The 18,356-nt window shown below is 39.5% G+C and overlaps 7 protein-coding genes across 7 annotated transcripts; 4 read left to right on the top strand and 3 right to left on the bottom strand.

Annotated features, from left to right (window-relative positions):
- The first annotated feature begins 2,089 nt into the window (after positions 1-2,089).
- BCR41DRAFT_45140 (hypothetical protein) lies at positions 2,090-2,723 on the top strand. The gene is made up of 2 exons (XM_022030851.1): positions 2,090-2,203; positions 2,325-2,723. The coding sequence occupies exons 1-2, from the start codon at positions 2,140-2,142 to the stop codon at positions 2,564-2,566; spliced, it is 306 nt and encodes a 101-aa protein (XP_021882108.1). The 5' UTR covers positions 2,090-2,139; the 3' UTR covers positions 2,567-2,723.
- A 1,542-nt stretch (positions 2,724-4,265) lies between these two features.
- On the top strand, positions 4,266-5,643 carry BCR41DRAFT_335598 (hypothetical protein). Its single transcript, XM_022021993.1, has 2 exons — positions 4,266-4,869; positions 4,954-5,643. Exons 1-2 carry the CDS (start codon positions 4,377-4,379, stop codon positions 5,550-5,552), a joined length of 1,092 nt encoding a protein of 363 aa, XP_021882107.1. The 5' UTR covers positions 4,266-4,376; the 3' UTR covers positions 5,553-5,643.
- Positions 5,644-6,124: 481 nt separating this feature from the next.
- BCR41DRAFT_335595 (hypothetical protein) lies at positions 6,125-7,360 on the bottom strand (the record flags this gene model as incomplete). The annotated part of the gene is made up of 2 exons (XM_022021992.1): positions 6,938-7,360; positions 6,125-6,806 (listed from the first exon to the last, which is right to left on the bottom strand). The coding sequence occupies exons 1-2, from the start codon at positions 7,009-7,011 to the stop codon at positions 6,125-6,127; spliced, it is 756 nt and encodes a 251-aa protein (XP_021882106.1). The 5' UTR covers positions 7,012-7,360.
- A 387-nt stretch (positions 7,361-7,747) lies between these two features.
- BCR41DRAFT_352178 (pyruvate kinase) lies at positions 7,748-10,373 on the top strand. The gene is made up of 5 exons (XM_022023913.1): positions 7,748-7,935; positions 8,022-8,089; positions 8,393-8,459; positions 8,972-9,666; positions 9,779-10,373. The coding sequence occupies exons 1-5, from the start codon at positions 7,833-7,835 to the stop codon at positions 10,364-10,366; spliced, it is 1,521 nt and encodes a 506-aa protein (XP_021882105.1). The 5' UTR covers positions 7,748-7,832; the 3' UTR covers positions 10,367-10,373.
- Positions 10,374-11,016: 643 nt separating this feature from the next.
- On the bottom strand, positions 11,017-13,440 carry BCR41DRAFT_352176 (hypothetical protein). The gene is made up of 6 exons (XM_022023912.1): positions 13,349-13,440; positions 12,992-13,194; positions 12,223-12,842; positions 11,980-12,068; positions 11,627-11,884; positions 11,017-11,467 (listed from the first exon to the last, which is right to left on the bottom strand). Exons 1-6 carry the CDS (start codon positions 13,413-13,415, stop codon positions 11,070-11,072), a joined length of 1,635 nt encoding a protein of 544 aa, XP_021882104.1. The 5' UTR covers positions 13,416-13,440; the 3' UTR covers positions 11,017-11,069.
- Positions 13,441-13,472: 32 nt separating this feature from the next.
- BCR41DRAFT_352174 (hypothetical protein) lies at positions 13,473-16,203 on the bottom strand. The gene is made up of 7 exons (XM_022023911.1): positions 15,175-16,203; positions 14,937-15,042; positions 14,682-14,817; positions 14,375-14,567; positions 14,143-14,259; positions 13,962-14,044; positions 13,473-13,873 (listed from the first exon to the last, which is right to left on the bottom strand). The coding sequence occupies exons 1-7, from the start codon at positions 15,816-15,818 to the stop codon at positions 13,497-13,499; spliced, it is 1,656 nt and encodes a 551-aa protein (XP_021882103.1). The 5' UTR covers positions 15,819-16,203; the 3' UTR covers positions 13,473-13,496.
- A 990-nt stretch (positions 16,204-17,193) lies between these two features.
- On the top strand, positions 17,194-18,203 carry BCR41DRAFT_421553 (methionine sulfoxide reductase). Its single transcript, XM_022030046.1, has 3 exons — positions 17,194-17,243; positions 17,368-17,836; positions 17,944-18,203. The coding sequence occupies exons 2-3, from the start codon at positions 17,617-17,619 to the stop codon at positions 18,111-18,113; spliced, it is 390 nt and encodes a 129-aa protein (XP_021882102.1). The 5' UTR covers positions 17,194-17,243; positions 17,368-17,616; the 3' UTR covers positions 18,114-18,203.
- The last annotated feature ends 153 nt before the right edge of the window (positions 18,204-18,356 follow it).

Genomic DNA, 18,356 nt, shown 5'->3' with positions numbered 1-18,356 from the left:
TGTTTGAATACACGGTAGGGCCAGGTCCACTCTTGCAAATCCAAGAACCCCTACCTAAGAGGTTCAAACACTCCCAGCTGCAGTCTAGACTCATGTTCCCACTGGATGGTGTTCTAGCTGAGGCTAAAGGATACGCTTGCAGCAAGCCCAGTTCATGAAGCACTAGTGATTGGAGCACGACATGCTATCTCTAGTCAGAGAACTTGTGAAGCCAGCTTTGATCTTACAGGTAGGCCCTTTCGTGAAAAAAGCTCCACCCGAAGCGTATCACTTTCCCTTCAGCAAATACAAAAAACCAAACTTTTAATCTCGATATGTTCACGCGTACACTGAATAAGAGCTCCTCCTTCTGTGCAGCATTCACCTAGCATCGTTTACAATACCTCTCATGTACATTTTCTGGAAGATTCAGGCTCGACTTATGCGCTTTACATGCCCATCGTATAATAATTTTCTCATTTTATCAGTAGTCAGATTATCGACTTCATTCTAATACACATCTACGAAAACTAGAATTAACGTATAGATATTGTCTTTAATTTATTATCAAGCAATGAATAAGTTTTCAATTCAGACTAAAATGCAAGGCTAGCTAGGCTATCCGCTTGGTCACTTTCTCTTTCTCTGTTGTCATCCTCCCCACCTCAGCAACAGCTGCTTGTCCTTGAACCTCTGGTAAATCCAGGTGTTCTGATATATATAACAACATAGTCTTGGCTATATATGGCAAAGCTGCACTTGTGGTGGCTATCATCCTGGTATGTATTTTTTTTTTTTTTTTTTTTTTTTTTTTCCCCCGGTAAGCAGGTTATTACAACGCTTTCTCCATGTAGAGCTTGCCTTTGTAACCTGTTGCTGAATATTTGTCTAGGCACATCTGCGCTAAACATCCTCAGTATAGAAACTCGATAGCTATTCAACCAAAGCAACTAGGAGACTCTAAAGGTTTTTAACGATATGCTTTCAATCGCCCCAAGGGATTGCAGGCTTTTCGATTCAGTGTTGAACCGCCTCACTACTTGAGGTATGATTTTCCTAGCGTACTTTGGCTTCATTTCATCATGGACGCTGTAAGCCGCATTTACCGTGAAAATGTTTAGATTATTTAACCCGAAACAAGGGCAACTCCATTTCCCCAGATTGAGAAGGATGGAGTCGAGCTTTAAGCTCGTGTTCTAGTTTTCAGCCCTAGATAAGTGTTATATCTTAGCTATTGGACGGATTGCCTAGATAAGCTTTGTGATTTTTAAGTCAAACAGGAAGTTTCTCGAGTAATTCTGATTCAACTAGGTTCATCATTAGAAACATTTTAAACAATCAAATCTAGTAATCAGTAGATAGGGGTAGCATACCTGCTATTATTATTCTTCTGTAGAATATGTGCAAGTAAAGACAGGCCAATTGGCTACCAAGGGGTAAAAAAAAACCCCAAGACTGGAATACTGTCGCATTGGCCTTGTGCCTCTATAGTGTGAACAGTTAGACCCTGATTGAGCATCCCAAAGACAAATGCATCGATCATGATAGTGGCAGCAAAGGTAAGCAGCTTCGTCTGCTTGGTTTTGTAATACATGACTGCATCCTGCTGCTCAACTACCCCAACTATCCTACATGCGTGCTATGTCTTTCTAGCTACAGGATTTATATGCTGCCCATCCTGCGTTTACCTTATCTGCCTCATTAATTTTGTATGACGACAAGACTTGCGTGATTGGGTGTTTCATAAGCGTATCACTTCGACTAATGCTGTTTGACTTCAATTGACGACTGTTAGAGGAGCATGTCACGCGCCATAAAACGTGAATAGCCATAAATGTGTGAAACAAGCGTTTTGACTACATATCTTAATAGTCCCACTACATTGTCATAGCGGCACAAGCGATCTGTTCTACATCTAGTGAGTGTTTCAGATCCCTGATGTTACTGAGATAGAGTATAGATAGCCAAACAGGAAAGTATCTTTGACTTGAAGATACCTATTGGTTGCTCGGTGTGTCAAGCTCGGTGTACCAAGTGCTTCACCATCCATGTATTTTTTCATATAAAACCAGACCCTTTTGCTCTTTTTCCTTCTCTCTTCTTCAAGCACCTTACAACACTGTAAATAGCTCCTTAAATCTCCACTATCCATTTCACATCATGAAGCTCTCAATCACTGCCGCCCTTTCCATGACCGTTGCCGCCTTGGTTATGTCCACCGAAGGTAAGGTTTTTACACCTGTCCATGTGGATGTGCATGCTTGTGTTTGTGTGTTGTATTTGTACACTGTTCGGGTATGCTAAACATTCAGCTCATTACCATCTTGTCCTATTTAACTCTATAGCTGGCCCAATCAAGATGCCAATCGCCGAGTCGGATGGAGCAAAGAACTCCATCTCCACCGACGGCACCCATATTAAAATCCCTCCAGTCGCTGAGTCTGCTGATAGCATCCATATCAAGATCCCTCCAATTCCCAACTCTCATATCAAAATTCCTCCTCAAAGCATCACCGAGGCGGATGGGCCAAAGGACCCCACTTTCACCGACGATATTCATATTAGAATTCCCCCAATCAAGCCTTAAATGGAGTGAACAAGCAAGGATACCACTCATAGAATGAAGTTAGCCTCAGGGATAATTCGAGTCGGCTAGTGGTTGAAATCACGAACCTCTTACTCTCGATACTAAAGAGATGAGGCTAGGAATAATAAACATTGTAAACATATACTATTATGAACTACTCTTTGTCTCTTAGAAATATCAATGCTGTACGTTGTGAGAGCTGCTGTAAAAGAAAAATAATCTGATCTAAAATATAAATTATAAATTACCGTATAGAAAGAGGTCCACAGACGGAGGGAAAGTCATTTTTAACAAGAAAGTCGCACTCCTTTTTCCTCTGCTGTTTTTGCTTCTGGCTTTTTGTCTGCCCTGTTTCTGCATGTTGACTTGCAGCTTAAGCTTTGCGTAACGTAGAAATGGACCCTTAAACTAAAAATTTATACCACTCTTCGACTCCTCTGTGACTCTCTAAGAGCGGCGTTTTGCTTCTGGTAAACAAGCAAAGTATTATATCCTACGCAAAGATTGAACTCATTCTGATATCATATGCATATACTCGACATACATCTCCATGCTGATCATAACGGTTGCAATCCTCGTTATGTCAAGACAGCAATGTATGAGTTGGGGAAGCTCAAATATAATTTTAAAAACCTTGCTAGACATTATTGCACAGTCATACGGTCTGGTCGAACTTTTTGTCAAAGTGGATTTTATAAACTCGTCACCAGCCTGTGTGGCTTATGTACAACGCACTAACGCTCAATGACAGACTGGGACCAAAGTGAGAAATTTCTAAGCGGCACAAATCACTTAGAAGGAAAATCATTCCCTTGTGACCTATATGACAGAATTTGTCAATGAGCGTGAGTGCACCGCACATAAGCTGCGCAGGCTCGTGAAGAGCCTCATTTTTTTTGATAAAGTGCATAACTGACAAAAAAAGGGAAGGGATACCATTTTTTGCAAACTGAAGGTTGCATATTTGAAAGTCCTTCATAGTGTTGACGCTTTTGTTCTTCTTGATTGACCCAAAGTAATCTATCTTACAATTAATCCAATTAATCCAATAGGCAAGCAACGCAGGCCTCCTTTTTTTTTATTTTCAGAAAAATCGTTTTCTGAGCTCGGTTTCGTTATTTGTAACTAACATGCATGCATGCATGCAGCGGATATTAGTTTTGCCAAAACATCAACGAATTCTCTATTTGGATTGGTCCGGCTTTCCAAATGGAAAAATGGGAAAATTATAGCACGAACCTAAAAATGGTATTCACGTTGTATGTATACCATTACGCTCTACAACTTTATAGCTCCTGTTCCGCAGTCAAGACGCCCCTCGTTGCTCCAGATAAGGTTTTTTTTTTTTTTTTTCTAATCAATCATGCAAAGATCGGGCAAACGAAATAGAATTCTAAGATCGGGGATACGTAACCATTATTCTTTAATGACAAAAAGGTCAAAAGTAAAGTTTAGTAGCGCACTCTAGAACCAGCAAAGGCTTATTAAAAACGGCAGGTGAATTGACAGCATCTACGATGTAGCTAAACAAGCGCACTAATTGGCTCCTCGATACAAATAGTTTTAACTATGAGTTACTGACAAACCAAGACGGACAGTATCTCAAATGAGCATTGAAGTAAAAGTATAGACAGGCAGACAGGTAGAAAGAGGTATAAAAGCTGAACGTCGACCACCAATCTTTATTTTTTTTCAACCTCAACATAACACACCATAACAAAGAAAAAAGACATTATCCCAAGTCCAAATCCAATTCTATATCCATTTCCAAACTAAATCCACACTTCCTAATACATAAGAAAGAATAACCATGACTGTTTCTAATACCAAGGTCTCCGAGGACACATCTGTCACTTTCACCGGATGGGCTTCTACTGGAGACCTCACTGTCAAGCCTTACTCATACCATCCTCAGCCATTGCGTCCGGAGGATGTCGAAATTGAGATCACTCACTGTGGTATCTGCGCCTCAGATACCCACACCATCAATGGCGATTGGGGCCCATTGAAGCATGGACCTTGCATCGCCGGACACGAACTCGTTGGGAAAGTGATCGTTGCTGGCAAAAGCAGTCGTCATCAGGTCGGTGATATTGTTGGCGCTGGTGGATTGATCGAAGCATGCGGTCAATGCAATGAATGTAAAAAAGATCTAGACCAGTTCTGTAAGAAGAAAACCTTTATCTTCGATGACACGTACAAGAACGGACGCAATGGCATCAGCTACGGTGGCTTTGCTGATCGTATCCGTCTGGACAGCAAGTTTGTCTACAAGATCCCCCCACAGATCTTGCCTGCTGAAGGTAAAACACACGCGAAAATAGAAATAGTAAAAATAATATTAAAGAAAAAAATTAACAATATTTTAATCTACCATTCAAAATTAGCTGGTCCGCTAATGTGTGCTGGTCTGACCACTTATACTCCCCTTAAGCATCTTGGTGCTGGCCCTGGTAAGAAAGTCGGTATCATCGGCATCGGTGGTCTCGGTCACTTGGGTATCCAGTGGGCTAGAGCTATGAACTGCGATGAAGTCGTTGCGATCTCCACCGGTGAGAGCAAACGTAAGGAGGCCAAACAACTCGGTGCTACAAGATTCCTGAATTTCAGTAAACCTGAGGAGATAAAAGCAGCTGCTGAGTTATTAGATATTGTCCTTTGTACTGGTTTGCCTGACGACGCTGACTGGGGTCAATACTTATCCCTCGTGGCCAACCATGGCAAGTTTGTGGTCTTGTGCGTGCCTAACAAGCCCATATGTGTACCTGGTTTGCCCTTGATCTACCGTGATGTCGCTGTGGTTGGATCATTGATTGGTAGTAGGAAGGACAACGAGGACATGTTACAGTTTGCAGCCGAGAAGAACGTTCGTCCTTGGATCGAGAAGATGCCAATGAGTGACGCTAATGCTGCGCTCAAGCACTCAAAAGAAGGTCGTCCTCGCTATAGAGTTGTTATGGAAACCGTGGCCGCTTCCCGTCTCTAATAGCATCATTCCATTCCTCCTTTCCTTTTCACTTGGAAAAGTATCGCATCAGTCCACCGGTCATTGATCAATAATCTACACAAGCACAAATAAAAAACATAATTGATATCCTTAATTCAAAATAAGTTAGTTGTCCTATCCATGTAAAATGATCTATGCAATCAACATGATCTTTGACATCAAGGAAATAAGAATGATGGACAATAAACGCTAGGCGACGTTGCTAGAAAGGACAAATCAACGGTAGCTCTGCTGCTCATATTACCCGTTATGCTTTGAAGAATTTTTAAATATTTCGTTTTGCATTCCAGATACGAAGCTCTTAGTCACAGTATTGCAATAAACACAGTGACTAAAAGGCAACTTTGCAAGTTATTAGCAGGTAGGTAAGAATTGTTCCACATTTTAGATACTTCCAGGTTTCGAAAAAAAAAGAACATGTCGAATGACTACATTTATATTTGTTAAAAAACTATCCTTTCCTTATTTCTATTAAAGCGCCTTCAACGCCTCCGCTTATTCAATGTGAATCTTAATTGATCTTTTACTTTTTTTTTTTTTTTTTTTTTTTTTTACAAACGACGTGCCTTGGGTGGTCTGCATCCATTGAAAGGAATAGGGGTAGTGTCAGATATCCTCTTGATATCCCAATTAGTTTTTGCACGGATAGCCTTGAAAGCAGAATCGCGACCTGGTCCAAAGCCCTTCATCAGCACATGAAGGCTAAGAATCTGTACGTTCTTCTCTTCAACCTTTTCAATCACTTTCATCATGGCTTGGTAACCAGCTTCAGGTCCCGCACGGGCTGATTTCTTCAATCCTGCAGTTCCTGCACTTTGAGTTGTGATAGGGTCTCCATTCGAATCAGATAAGGTGATAATCGTGTTGTTCATCGTTGCATGAATATGTATATTATGTGAGCAAGGTTGAACTTCGCTGAACAAATGACGGCCGAAATCTCCTAGTCCACCACCACTCTTTGAGTTCAAAAAGCCGGTAGAACGCTTCAATGATTGTTGTTGACGGTTTGTGGCTCGGGATAGGGTCTCCAAAATGAGTTCAGATCCTCTACTCATAGGTGCACTGCTGCTGCTAGGACGATCAGATGATGGTGATGATGATGATGGTGTTGTTTTTGTTCCCGAAGTTGAGGAAAGGATGCTCAAAAGCGATTCTGAACTTTCTGATTTATTCTCTGTATTGTTTGTATCGTTGTTATTGTTACTGTTGTCATTGCTGCCTGCAGAATAATATCTATAATGTTTAGTAGAATTAATTGACACAAGCAAGTGGAATTAGGAAGGGTAATAAAAATCCTTCTTTTTTAAAATGTCCTGTTTTCCTTTTTCCCAAACTAAAGTTGTATCTTTTTTCTTTTTTGATACCTGATGCTGCCGACAGACTGCATTGCCCTGACATGGGAGGCTCTAAGAGCCTGGCGAGAAATGGTGGACAACATGAAGCTTACGTAACAGGATGTTGATCTCCAACTGCGAATACTATTTCTATTCTAGCTTGCTAAGGGATCACTCTTCCTTTTTTGCTGTCACTGAGAGCGGGAGTAGTCCAAAATGCCGGAAGGATCGAATGAGGAAGAGATTAAGACTTCAGTAGGTAATGTGATCAAGGCTCCTTTTTGTTTTCATGTAAACAAATTCTCGCAGTCACACAGGTAACTTTGGAGAAAGTCGATTAATTCGCGCGCTCACTCTCTATTTTTTGGTCTTGCGAATAACTTGCACAATCATTCTTTCTGTGGAAGAGGTCAGATCGGGTTTTCCCTTTACGAGCAGTGTAGAATACGTGCATATCTCAAGTGTATTAATCAAATAGAAAGCAATTGTTTGACAGTTGTCAAAATTTTTTGTGGTCGACCATAACGCTGATCCATTGCTCTGTTACTCCGTTGCATGTTCAGTTGTACTCTAGGCTCAACTGGGACTAAACAAACTGAGTTGATAAGATAAATAAATTATAGAGATAAGCAAATAAGTAAATAAATAAAATAAAGTCCAAGGCTCCGCCCGAGCAGTTAAGATAAATCGGGCGTGGCATGGGGCTAAAGATTGTGCGAACTAATTGATTACAAAAGAAAAGCACTGTTGGTCCTTTTTTGGAGACATGGAGCGGATGTGGCCATATAAGAGCCCCAACAATCAACTTGGTTCACTTTTTTTTTTTTTTCCTCTTCTCATTTCGCTTCATTCATTCCTCTCCTCAGCAACCAAGCCTTCATATTTTATTTTATTTCTCTATCAAACGCAAAGTATCATAGCTCCGATGATTGAAGACAGTATCAATTCCAGTCTCGGGTGGATGTCGTCTCTCGACATTGATAATCAGCCTAATAACACTCGCAAGACGTCCATCATTTGTACCATTGGTATGTATCAAAAGATCGGTGTCTCTCATTTCTCTCTTTTTTTTTGCACTTCGCTAAGTACTTACAGCTTCCTCGGGGAATGATAGGTCCAAAAACCAACTCGGTCGAGATGATTACCAAGTTACGTGAAGTTGGAATGAACATTGTCCGCATGGTGAGTTTAGCAATAACTTACACGTTTATGTGCATTTAACTTTATTTTGCTTCAAGTAACAGCATTCCCTCAATGGATCATGGAGTTATCTCTGTCCTGTCCGATGTAAAAAATAAAAGGGGCTGGAATCACGATTGAAAAAAAAAAAAGTGCCTTCCAGTGGAACCATTACTAGTGAATAATTACATGGATTCAAGCGTCATGCCATGCTACATCATATTCTTTTTATTCTCCTTTGGATGGAGGTTGAAGACTTTTTTTTGTTCTCCTTTATTCATTTTTTTTTTTTTAATTCATCTGTAGAATTTTTCCCACGGATCATATGAGTACCACCAATCCGTCATTGACAACACTCGTAAAAGTTGTGCCGGTAAGTTTCACAAATGATCCGAATTATTATTGGACTCTTGACTCGAGCATGGATCGAACGAAACATGACAAAAAGAAAAAGAAAAAAAAAAGAAAAAAAAAGAAAAAAAAAGACAAGGGTGTGTCTGTATATGTCTGTGTATGTTTAGGGGTGAGGATCTTATCTCTTCAAAAAAAAAAAAAAAAAAAAAAAAATACCGCGATTGTTGGTGAAAATATGCTGTTCTCTGCTTTTTCTGTAATTTTTAACGTTAGCCTCTTTCAATTTGATTGCCCGCTTAAAAAATGGCGATTTTTTTTTTTTTTTTTTTTTTTTTTGATGGACGTTCGGATGGATGGGGGGATGTTCCTCTTTATTATTCCTTGAAATACATGGTATAGAATGGCACTATTGCACGAGATATCCCGAATGCAGAAGAGTTCGTGGAACCAAAAAAAAAATAAAAAATAAAAAAAAAAATAGCTAGCTTGGGTTCTAATATGTCCTCATTGTATATATTATTATATCGATAGAACACCCTGGTCGCCCCATTGGCATTGCCTTGGATACTAAGGGTCCAGAGATCCGTACAGGATTGATGAAGGATGATGTTGAAGTCCCCATTACTGCTGGTCATAGGATGGTTTTCTCTACCGATAGCAAATATGCTGAATGCTGCACAGGAGAGGTGATGTACATCGACTACAAGAATTTGACCAAAGTGATCGTTCCTGGAAAAGTGATCTATGTCGATGATGGTGTCTTGTCCTTCAGAGTCTTGACCGTTGAGGAGGATCATATCACTGTCGAGGCCATCAATAATGGAAAGCTGTGCTCTCGAAAGGGTGTAAACTTACCCAAGACCGATGTAGATTTACCCGCACTCTCGGAGAAGGATAAACAAGATCTCATGTTTGGTGTAAAGAACAACGTCGATATTATTTTTGCATCCTTCATCCGTCGTGCAGACGATGTTCTGGAGATCCGTAAGGTTTTGGGTGAGCAAGGGAAGCACATTCGGATTATCAGCAAAATTGAGAACCATCAAGGAGTCAAGAACTTTGGTGAGATCTTGGAAGTGACAGACGGTGTAATGGTCGCCCGTGGCGATCTTGGAATCGAGATTCCTTGTGCTCAGGTCTTTATTGCTCAAAAGATGATGATCTCCAAGTGTAACTTGGCAGGCAAGCCTGTCATTTGTGCAACCCAGATGTTGGAATCTATGACCGTATGTTTTTTTTTTTTTTTTTTTTTTTTTTTTTTTTAAAAAAAAAATCATCGCGCAAAAGGATCGATAGTTCATTTCTGGCTTGCTCATCAATTTTTTTCTGCTTTCATAGTATAATCCACGTCCAACTCGTGCAGAGGTCTCTGACGTTGCAAATGCTGTCTTAGACGGAGCTGACTGCGTCATGCTCTCTGGAGAGACTGCCAAGGGCTCATATCCACTCGAGGCTGTCCATACTATGCATGAGACTTGTATCTTAGCAGAGTCTACGATCTGTTACCCACCACTGTTTAACGAGCTGCGTATGCTTCAGAAGCGTCCCATTGAGACCACAGAGACTGTGGCTTCATCAGCTGTCTCTGCTGCCCATGAGCAGAATGCAGGAGCAATTGTTGTGCTTTCTACTTCGGGTGACACTGCTCGCTTGGTCTCCAAGTATCGTCCACAGGCTAATATCATCATCGTGACACGTAAAGCAACAACTGCACGCGCCATTCATCTTTCCCGTGGATGCTATCCATTTCTCTATACGGAGCCCAAGGTTGCAGATTGGCAAGAGGATGTCGACAAACGATTACGGTGGGGTATGAATCAGGCCATCCAGGTTGGCCTATTGAAGCCCGGAGAGTCTGTCATTGTCATCCAAGGATTCCGTTCTGGATATGGAAATACCAACACAATGCGCATTATTGTTGCTTAGATGAGAGCAAAAAAAAAAAAAAAAAAAAAAAAAAAAACGCCCTCCATTTTGCTGTTATAGTCATAAACAAACTAATTTTTTTTTTTATACACAAGCGCGTTCTCTAATGCTTCATAACCATTCTCACATTAGTTGGGCGAAGCAAAGAACGGAACATTTGGGCGTTGTGTAACTTATGACATATTCAACGCGAACAGTGCGTTTTGATAAATCTACGCTGGTGAATTGTAAAAGGGATTGGAGGAAACATTGCATACGCGATATTTGTGGTAATGAGGCGTATTGATTATGAGATATTCGATGCGATTATAGGGGGTACTCATAAAGGATTAGCAATGATGATGTGGGAGGAATACTAAATGATCCGGAGGCTAGAAGAAATATAAAAGCTGGAGCCTCGATCACCGCTAATTATTTCACTATACTTCTTTTCTGATCCATCAATACTTATTCCCCAGACTTGCTCATGCACAGCCTCCTGAAAGGTCGTTAGGAGAGACACAAACTAACAAGCAAAAAATAAAAAATAAAAAAAGGTCTCACCTCGCCCCAATGAAATGTCGTTGTCGTTCAATGACAAACATAATAAATTTTGGCACTTCGGTATGCCAAACTGGTTCCACTTTTATTTTTATTAATTTTCCTTTTGCCTCGGGCCTTTATTTCTTGCAATGTACAGTACTGTACTTTTTTAAATCCGATTTTACAATTCTGTAACTTTCTCAGTTTTCTTGTCATTGTCCTTGCTAGCTCGACGTGCTTCTTTTCTTCTTCGTTTCTTACACTTGTGGCACATACAAATTTCACCGACATCGCTCTCGCTTTCAGTCGAACTCACATCACTATCATCACTTGAGTCCGAACTCGAGCTGCTTGAACTACTACTATCATCAGTAGACATTGGAAGCATCGGAACATATGCAAGTGACCTACATTTGTCTAGCAAGTTCTTATAATAGCATCGTCCTGTCTTGTTATACAGCCGTTCGATTTCAGATCGGAATTTCCTGGCTAGCTTAGGACGCGCATGTCGTGTATAAAGCCATACTCCTTCGAAATTGGCTGGAGAACAGAAGTTCTGTGTGATCGCGATTGTAAAGTCTAAGCAAATAATAATAATAATAATAATAATAATAAAAAATAAAAATAAAGGAAGGAAAGTAAGATTGTATATCGCTCAACGCTTTGTCATACAACAACAGCATTAACAAGAACAGCAATAATAATAATAAAAATTATCTCGTATAGACACATATTTACCAAGATTCATCACGATATGTGGCCATCCGCCTGGAACAAACATGGTTTCACCAGGGCGTTGAATGACTTGAATCATACCATACTTCTTGCCAAGCTCAAAGTCATTTGCTGCGAAGCGTGGATAGACATGATGAAACCATGAGACAGCCTCACGATCGAAAGGCTTCATCGGTGGATCATAAATGGCTTTGGGTATTCCTGGAGGGAAAAGACACCATCGCTTGTGTCCCGTCGTGAGTGTGTTCCAAGCAGAAGTCCCTGAAATATTTTATGTTACACCAAGCCACTGTTAGTATTTTTTCCTCTTTTTTTTTTTTAAGTATTATTTTTACAATACAAGCAGGGGGCCTTACCTAGTGGATCAATGTGGATTCCAGTGCCACTTCTTGGTCCGCCCATCACAAACCAGCGGTATGGCGGTCTCCTACGATCTCCTGCTAGCCTAGTAAACACCAAAAAAAAAAAAAAAAAAAAAAAAAAAATACACGCATTAGTAAACTAGACTGGTATCCAATGGGAAAGCCTTTTTTTTTTTTTTTTTTTTTTTTTTTTTTTTTAAAAAAAAAAAAATATTATATATATTTAAATCTCCATACTGGAAAAGATCATCTTTAAAGTACTTAGGAACCATAAAGTCATTCAGTAAAGTGCTTGCATGTTCTTCTTCCCGCTTTGATGGTCGTCCACCTGTACTAAGCGGCATGGGGGTTCCTATTCGACTATCGCTGTTGTAACTGTTGCTGCTGCCATTCTCATTATTACGCTTCCCAAATACACGGATAATTTTATTCGAACCACTTGAAGGCGAATTGGAGCGTGAGCGAGCCCTTTTCGATCCAGGGGTCACACCATTTGTCATCCACTCATTAGCGCTGCTTGAAAAGTCTGCTGTTGCTACTCCACCATCGCTACCATCATTTCCTCCTTTTGACATCAAAGAAGGGGAGGAGGGCGAAGGTTTCGTCGCAGTCTTTTTCCTTCTTCTTCCCGACGATGATGAAGAGGATGACGAGGCAGATCCAGAAATCCGTCGTTTCTGTACTGGTGTCAATTTACGTTTTACAAATCCCGAATCGAAAATATAAAGTGGTGAATCGTCCTTGAGTCCATCCGTCTCTGCATATTTGAGAAAGTATTTCATTTTAACATAGACATTATTACCGTCATCGTCCTCGCCGACTTTAAATGGCTGAGAATAATATTTTCTAAGGAATGTCTTTACAAATAGGACAAAGAAAAAAAAGGATCATGAGTTTATAATTTATATTACTGATAAAGATGAAAAAGTACTACTTTTATAGGCGCAAGAGAAAGGAAGGAGTATTCTATTTTAATTATTATTATTACTATTGTTATTATTATTACCTCTTTATTCCAATTCTTGCAGGCATCCCAGTCTTCCATAACACCGCGGATCACTACAGGCTTGTATTTTTCTTCATACAATTCAATAAACTCTTCCCTCGAGACTTTGTCATAATCGATTCGCTCAAGGGTATCGTATGAATCGGGGATAGTAAAGTCATGTTGGGCGAATTGGTGCTTATCCCATTGAAAAATATCCAATTCTTTAATTTATTTTTTAATAATAATAAAAAAAAAAAAAAAAAAAAAAAAAAAAGAATTGAGAGGTAATCCCTGGTTGACAATGTGACATGACAGGAAAAAAAAAAAAAAAAAAAAAAAAAAAAGAGTAATGGAGGAGAGAGAATTTGAACTAACCTGACCTCGCCCTCAATTTGGCGCGACGAATCCGTCGATGGTAACGGGTCATCATAGGAGGCAGCATTTTTTTTTTTTTTTTTTTATAAGAGGCAGGAGTAAGAAAGAAACAAAAGGCTGTTTATTTCGATTTAGATATTTTTTTATTTCAAATCGCAGTCACCCGGATTTGCTTGGGTTGATTTTTGAAGAGAAGGTCCTCTACTGCTGATATTTCTTGTTGTAGGACGTTTGGGTCTATCCCAAGGACTTCGCAGCCATAACTCAAAACCCTGCCATAATTCCCAAGGTAGTTGCTCAGGTGGTCTGCCTTATAGTGAACAAAACCCTCGCCTAACCTCAAAGGAGGAGGTCGATGCGGATCAATTGACGTCTCTTCATCTGGAAGTATCGCACTAGAATAAAGCTTTTTGATAAAGGCCTCTAATGCTGGTGATATTTGATCTTGTCCCGAGTATTTTTCTGATTCCTGTGGATAACCAGTCGTCTCTTGAAAAAATTCAAGTACACTGGATATAATAGGTTCTAGAGCATGAATGATAAAGAGAAAATAAAGAAGTCAGTTCGTCAGTTCAGCCTAAAGAAATAAGAGCAAGTTTATTATTATTATTACTTGGTTTAGAAGGTGGTCGCATTTCATTTTTCACGTATTCGGCGTAAAGGTCTGGGTTGACTTGAATAAGCTCTTCAAATTCTCTGTTGTAGAAAGAACAGATAATTCATCTTATTAGCAAAAAAAAAAAAAAAAAAAAAAAGTTCGTTCAAAGCAAGTCTGCTATTTTTTGAGACATTACCCAGACCAGACTGGCACTGTCGTTTGAGCTTGTGCGCTATCATAGATATCCATCATACGGAGCCACTGATCCTCCCTGGGAAGTGAGCCGGGCCAGCTAAGTGGATCACCAACTGCTCTATATATTCAGTAGAATTGGTCGAGAAGGGGACATTCATTAATCAATACCGTATGTTATCCCGTCTCTACTTTTTTTTTTTTTTTTTTTTTTTTTTTGTAAAACGATACTTTACCGGCTCTTTCCATCCAGAGAAAACAGAAATTTAGCCATAATGATCACTATAGCCATGGCGTAGATAGGATCTATTACTGGAGGATTATAGCCCATTTTCCAGTGACCTATTGGTAAATAGGTAGCTTTACGAAGTCTAGTAATAGTCGCAAACAATCTCTTTGATTGATAGATGGCAGGCGAATATATTTCCACTAAAAATCATTCCAAAAAAAAAAAAAAAAAAAAAAAAAAAAATAAGAAAAAAAATTATTATCAAATGACTTTGTTCGTATTCATGTCATCAAGGCAAATGAGTATGTTATTACCAGGCAGCATAAGTTCCTGAATAAACCGGAAGACAAAAGGAGGCATGTTTGCACGTGGTGGAGTTATTCCGAATTTCTTCCTGAACCACTCTAGTAAACGTGTCGTGGCTGACTCAAAGACATCTCGTTTCCTGTGCTGTATTTCGCCCAAATACAAATATGAAGGAGAACAGAGTCAATTGCAATATGTCATTATCATAAACTCGTTATATGACTAAACTGATCGGTAACAGATTCATTCTCGGCCATTATTACCTTTGGTATCAAGAGTATGCGCTGTTCACCCACTAATCGACACCCCATTTCTTTTGGTAGCGTGTCAACTGCATTATAGTAAACAATTTTCCTATCCCTAGTCCATCTATCGAATAGAAAAAAGAAAAAAAAAAAAAGATTTCATGGAATTATGTAAGGGCAGATACTCTTTTTTTTTTTTTTTTTTTTTTTATCTTTATTCATCAGCGAATATCCTGCCCTATTGATGGGTCCTCACCGATAAAAGTCTTCAAAGACGACGGGTATGCGCAAATGATGCGCTGATATATAGCAAATGGCAATCAAATATGACATCGAGAACTTAAGTCCATTACTCCTACGATAGTAACGATATTTGGTTTTGGACCCGTCATTTCCATTTTCTTCCTCAGGTAGATCCTCATCCTGAACTCCTGGTGATGGCGGTACTGCATCATCATTCTCAGAATCATCCTCAATCTCGCTTTCTTCTGATGAATCATGATTATCATGATATTCATTCATTGTATCCAGCTGATCAGGTCTAGACTCTGGAGCGGCTGTCTTGTCTTTAAACCTGTCAGGATTCAACTCCTGTCCAGATTCAACATCTGTTTGCTCTCTCTGTGTTCCCGAATGCTCATTATCACTATCCATTTCGTTCTCATTAACTGTAGTGTCAGTGGATAACGACTTTATCCCTGATAACTGCCATTTGTCCTGAAATACTGTAAGAAGTGACATGTAAAGTGTCCAGTATTCACGTGCAACAGATTCCAACTCGGGTGGGAACCCAAGATGATGAATCATGTCATGAATTTGATGTCGAAATATAAGCTGTGCTGACTGAACTAACAAATAGTCCGCATGTGCTCCGACAAAGACTATAAAAAGAGCTTCCATCGAACAGGTTTCATGATCAATGAACAATTCCTCCTCACAGCAATAGCACTTATTTGAACTAAAGATCAGGATTTTGCTGTTCTGTGATACCTGTCAGCTCTTTAACCTTGCGTTTCCGTTTTTTGACCTTTAGCTTTCTATGATGCATACTACCAGCATTGGCATCGAATTCACCCTCTTCCTCTTGAAACCCCTAAAAAAAGAATATTAAATAGGTTTTTAGCCGTGTTTTATTGCTTAAGGCCGAAAATCCCTTTTACAAGTTCTCAATGGTAAAGGAAGAGGACGACATGCCTCCATTTGATGTCCAAATTCGCAGACATAGAATCCAAGACTGTTCTTTCGCCATTTCCTGGATCGGCAAATTCGACAGGGCGGTTTACTTGACTTTTTTGATTTATTCATTGACAGGATTCTGTTCAAAAGAATAATTCTACGGTGCTCGTTTAAAAAAAAACAAAACAGTGGTTTTAATATTTGAATTCAGCTTTTTTCAATTTAAGTTAATAAAATTATCCTACAAGTTATCCGAATGTGTCTAAAACAATATCCTCCTTTCCAAACATGATAACCGAACAATTATCCAAACATCGTGTCTTTATAAGCAACACAGATGAGCGACCTGACAGACATATTATCCTATCCATTGGTGTTTTTTCTTCTTTCTTTCTCCACTATAACTGTAACAGCTAAACTTTTGTTATTAAATTAAAAGATTTCTATGTCAACCAAGGGGGTTTTTTTTTTTTTGTGAGAAAGCAATGAAGGGTGACTATGGTTGGCATCTTTTTTTTTTTATGCATATGTGTATACAAAACTGATATGTGTTTGGATGTGCATTATCCTTTCTGTAGCTGTGTGTAATCAAGCTTTTATTGATGCTCGAGATTCTAGAATAAATGGTGAAGGATGTCTGAGGTAGCAGTGCATCGCAGAGCACTTGGTCAAGCAGGCTTCTCAAAAATCGCCGCTGCTTCACTTCCAGCTTATCTCACTGTCTCCAACCCAGATACAGCATGTAGAAAATGGACTAATAATAATGGGGAGTTGATCTGACAATTAATATGCCTCGAAGAATCGATAAAACATGCAAGTCCTGAAGTCTCCTCACTCACAACTCACAACTGAAGATTCATGCAGAGGATTCTTTTTTCTGTTTTATATTTTCATCCTGCTATCTCTCTATTTTTACTGATATGAAAATGTGGCGAATAAATTAGGACGATGTGCGATTTTGGAGCATGGAAAGCTACACTGCGCCACAGCCATGTAATTATTAATGATCATGCCAAATGCAGTCAAAGTTTCGCCATTGCGCAGAATGATGCAAGACTTTTTTCTGTTCAAAAGGGAAATGTCGCAAAAATAAAAAAAAAAAAAAAGAATCCATTCCTTTGCCTTTTACCTCAATTTTCGGTGGAAAAAGTAAATAGCTTCTATTTTGTTCTTTCGTTACTAATTGTATAAAATGAGTCGAATCACTGTACGAGCCCTGATCACTTCTTCCTCTTCCTCTCTCACACATTTCTCCAACACTCGACTTCAACAGCCGAATAGTATCTTAACAGTTCTTGGTACAAGAGCGAAAACAACTTTAGCCTCGCGATTCTCAAGACAAAAAAAAAGTATCTCAGGGATCTATTCTCCTCAACAACAACAGCGGACTTATTCTTGGTTCTCGAGCCGATCGCAACCTTTTACTTCTTCTTCTTTCAATAAAAAGTCAGCCACCACGGGCAACTCTACATCTTCGTTTTCGACTGCCATTCCGGCGTCTCAACAGTTTCAAAAGGAAAAAATGACCCAACAAAAGACAGAGGAAGAATGGCGTGCCGTTCTCACGCCTGAACAATTCCGAGTACTTCGTCAGAAGGGTACAGAGATGCCCTATTCGGGTGAATACACCAAGACTAGAGAAGAAGGTGTTTATCGATGTGCAGGATGTCAAACTCCTTTATACACTTCTGGAACCAAGTTTGATGCTTGTGGATGGTGTTCATTCTACGATGCCATTCCTGGTAAGTTTTTTTTTTTTTTTTTTTTTTTTCTAATTAGTTTGTGGACCAGAAAGGTGAATAAAATATTAAGTAATATAAAACTTACATTCTTTTATTTTTTTCTTTAGGTGCTGTGGGTCGACACCCTGATCCAGATGGCCATCGCGTGGAGATTGTCTGCAATGCCTGCGGAGGTCACTTGGGCCATGTGTTTAAGGGTGAAGGCTTTGGAAATCCAACTGATGAACGTCATTGCGTCAATAGCATCAGTCTCAAGTTCCAACCTGGTGACGTCTAAAAAAAAAGGCGTTTTATTATTTATTTATTCGATCTACATGAATATTCAAAATCTGAACGAAAATAAAGTGTTTATTAATTATAGATGATGATGATCTTGGCTTACAAATGTTTCTTTTTTTAAAATTTGACACTTTGGCTTGGGGAATTGGGAGAAACTCCTGAGCCAGCTGAGCAGAAAAAAGATTTTCTGTGTTCTGTGATTTGCTGACATGAGCCAAGCCAAGAGGCGAAGGCACAGCCC

The sequence above is a fragment of the Lobosporangium transversale genome, assembly GCF_002105155.1.
Source record: "Lobosporangium transversale strain NRRL 3116 chromosome Unknown BCR41scaffold_15, whole genome shotgun sequence".
NCBI lineage: Eukaryota > Fungi > Mortierellomycota > Mortierellomycetes > Mortierellales > Mortierellaceae > Lobosporangium > Lobosporangium transversale.
The sequence above is the reverse complement of the archived record's forward strand: the minus strand, read 5'-3'. Positions and strand labels throughout refer to the sequence as shown.

Coding starts and splice junctions, on each gene's coding strand:
- BCR41DRAFT_45140 (XM_022030851.1), top strand. CDS start 2,140: ATGAAGCTCTCAATCACTGCCGCCCTTTCCATGACCGTTGCCGCCTTG. Junction 2,204..2,324: donor CTTGGTTATGTCCACCGAAG/GTAAGGTTTTTA, acceptor TTAACTCTATAG/CTGGCCCAATCAAGATGCCA.
- BCR41DRAFT_352176 (XM_022023912.1), bottom strand. CDS start 13,415: ATGCTGCCTCCTATGATGACCCGTTACCATCGACGGATTCGTCGCGCC. Junction 13,195..13,348: donor CAAATTGAGGGCGAGGTCAG/GTTAGTTCAAAT, acceptor AATAAATTAAAG/AATTGGATATTTTTCAATGG. Junction 12,843..12,991: donor GCAAGAATTGGAATAAAGAG/GTAATAATAATA, acceptor CTATTTGTAAAG/ACATTCCTTAGAAAATATTA.
- BCR41DRAFT_352174 (XM_022023911.1), bottom strand. CDS start 15,818: ATGGAAGCTCTTTTTATAGTCTTTGTCGGAGCACATGCGGACTATTTG. Junction 14,818..14,936: donor GCATACTCTTGATACCAAAG/GTAATAATGGCC, acceptor GGCGAAATACAG/CACAGGAAACGAGATGTCTT. Junction 13,874..13,961: donor GCGACCACCTTCTAAACCAA/GTAATAATAATA, acceptor TTCATGCTCTAG/AACCTATTATATCCAGTGTA.
- BCR41DRAFT_335598 (XM_022021993.1), top strand. CDS start 4,377: ATGACTGTTTCTAATACCAAGGTCTCCGAGGACACATCTGTCACTTTC. Junction 4,870..4,953: donor ACAGATCTTGCCTGCTGAAG/GTAAAACACACG, acceptor ATTCAAAATTAG/CTGGTCCGCTAATGTGTGCT.
- BCR41DRAFT_421553 (XM_022030046.1), top strand. CDS start 17,617: ATGACCCAACAAAAGACAGAGGAAGAATGGCGTGCCGTTCTCACGCCT. Junction 17,837..17,943: donor ATTCTACGATGCCATTCCTG/GTAAGTTTTTTT, acceptor TTTTTTCTTTAG/GTGCTGTGGGTCGACACCCT.
- BCR41DRAFT_352178 (XM_022023913.1), top strand. CDS start 7,833: ATGATTGAAGACAGTATCAATTCCAGTCTCGGGTGGATGTCGTCTCTC. Junction 8,090..8,392: donor GAATGAACATTGTCCGCATG/GTGAGTTTAGCA, acceptor ATTCATCTGTAG/AATTTTTCCCACGGATCATA. Junction 9,667..9,778: donor AGATGTTGGAATCTATGACC/GTATGTTTTTTT, acceptor CTGCTTTCATAG/TATAATCCACGTCCAACTCG.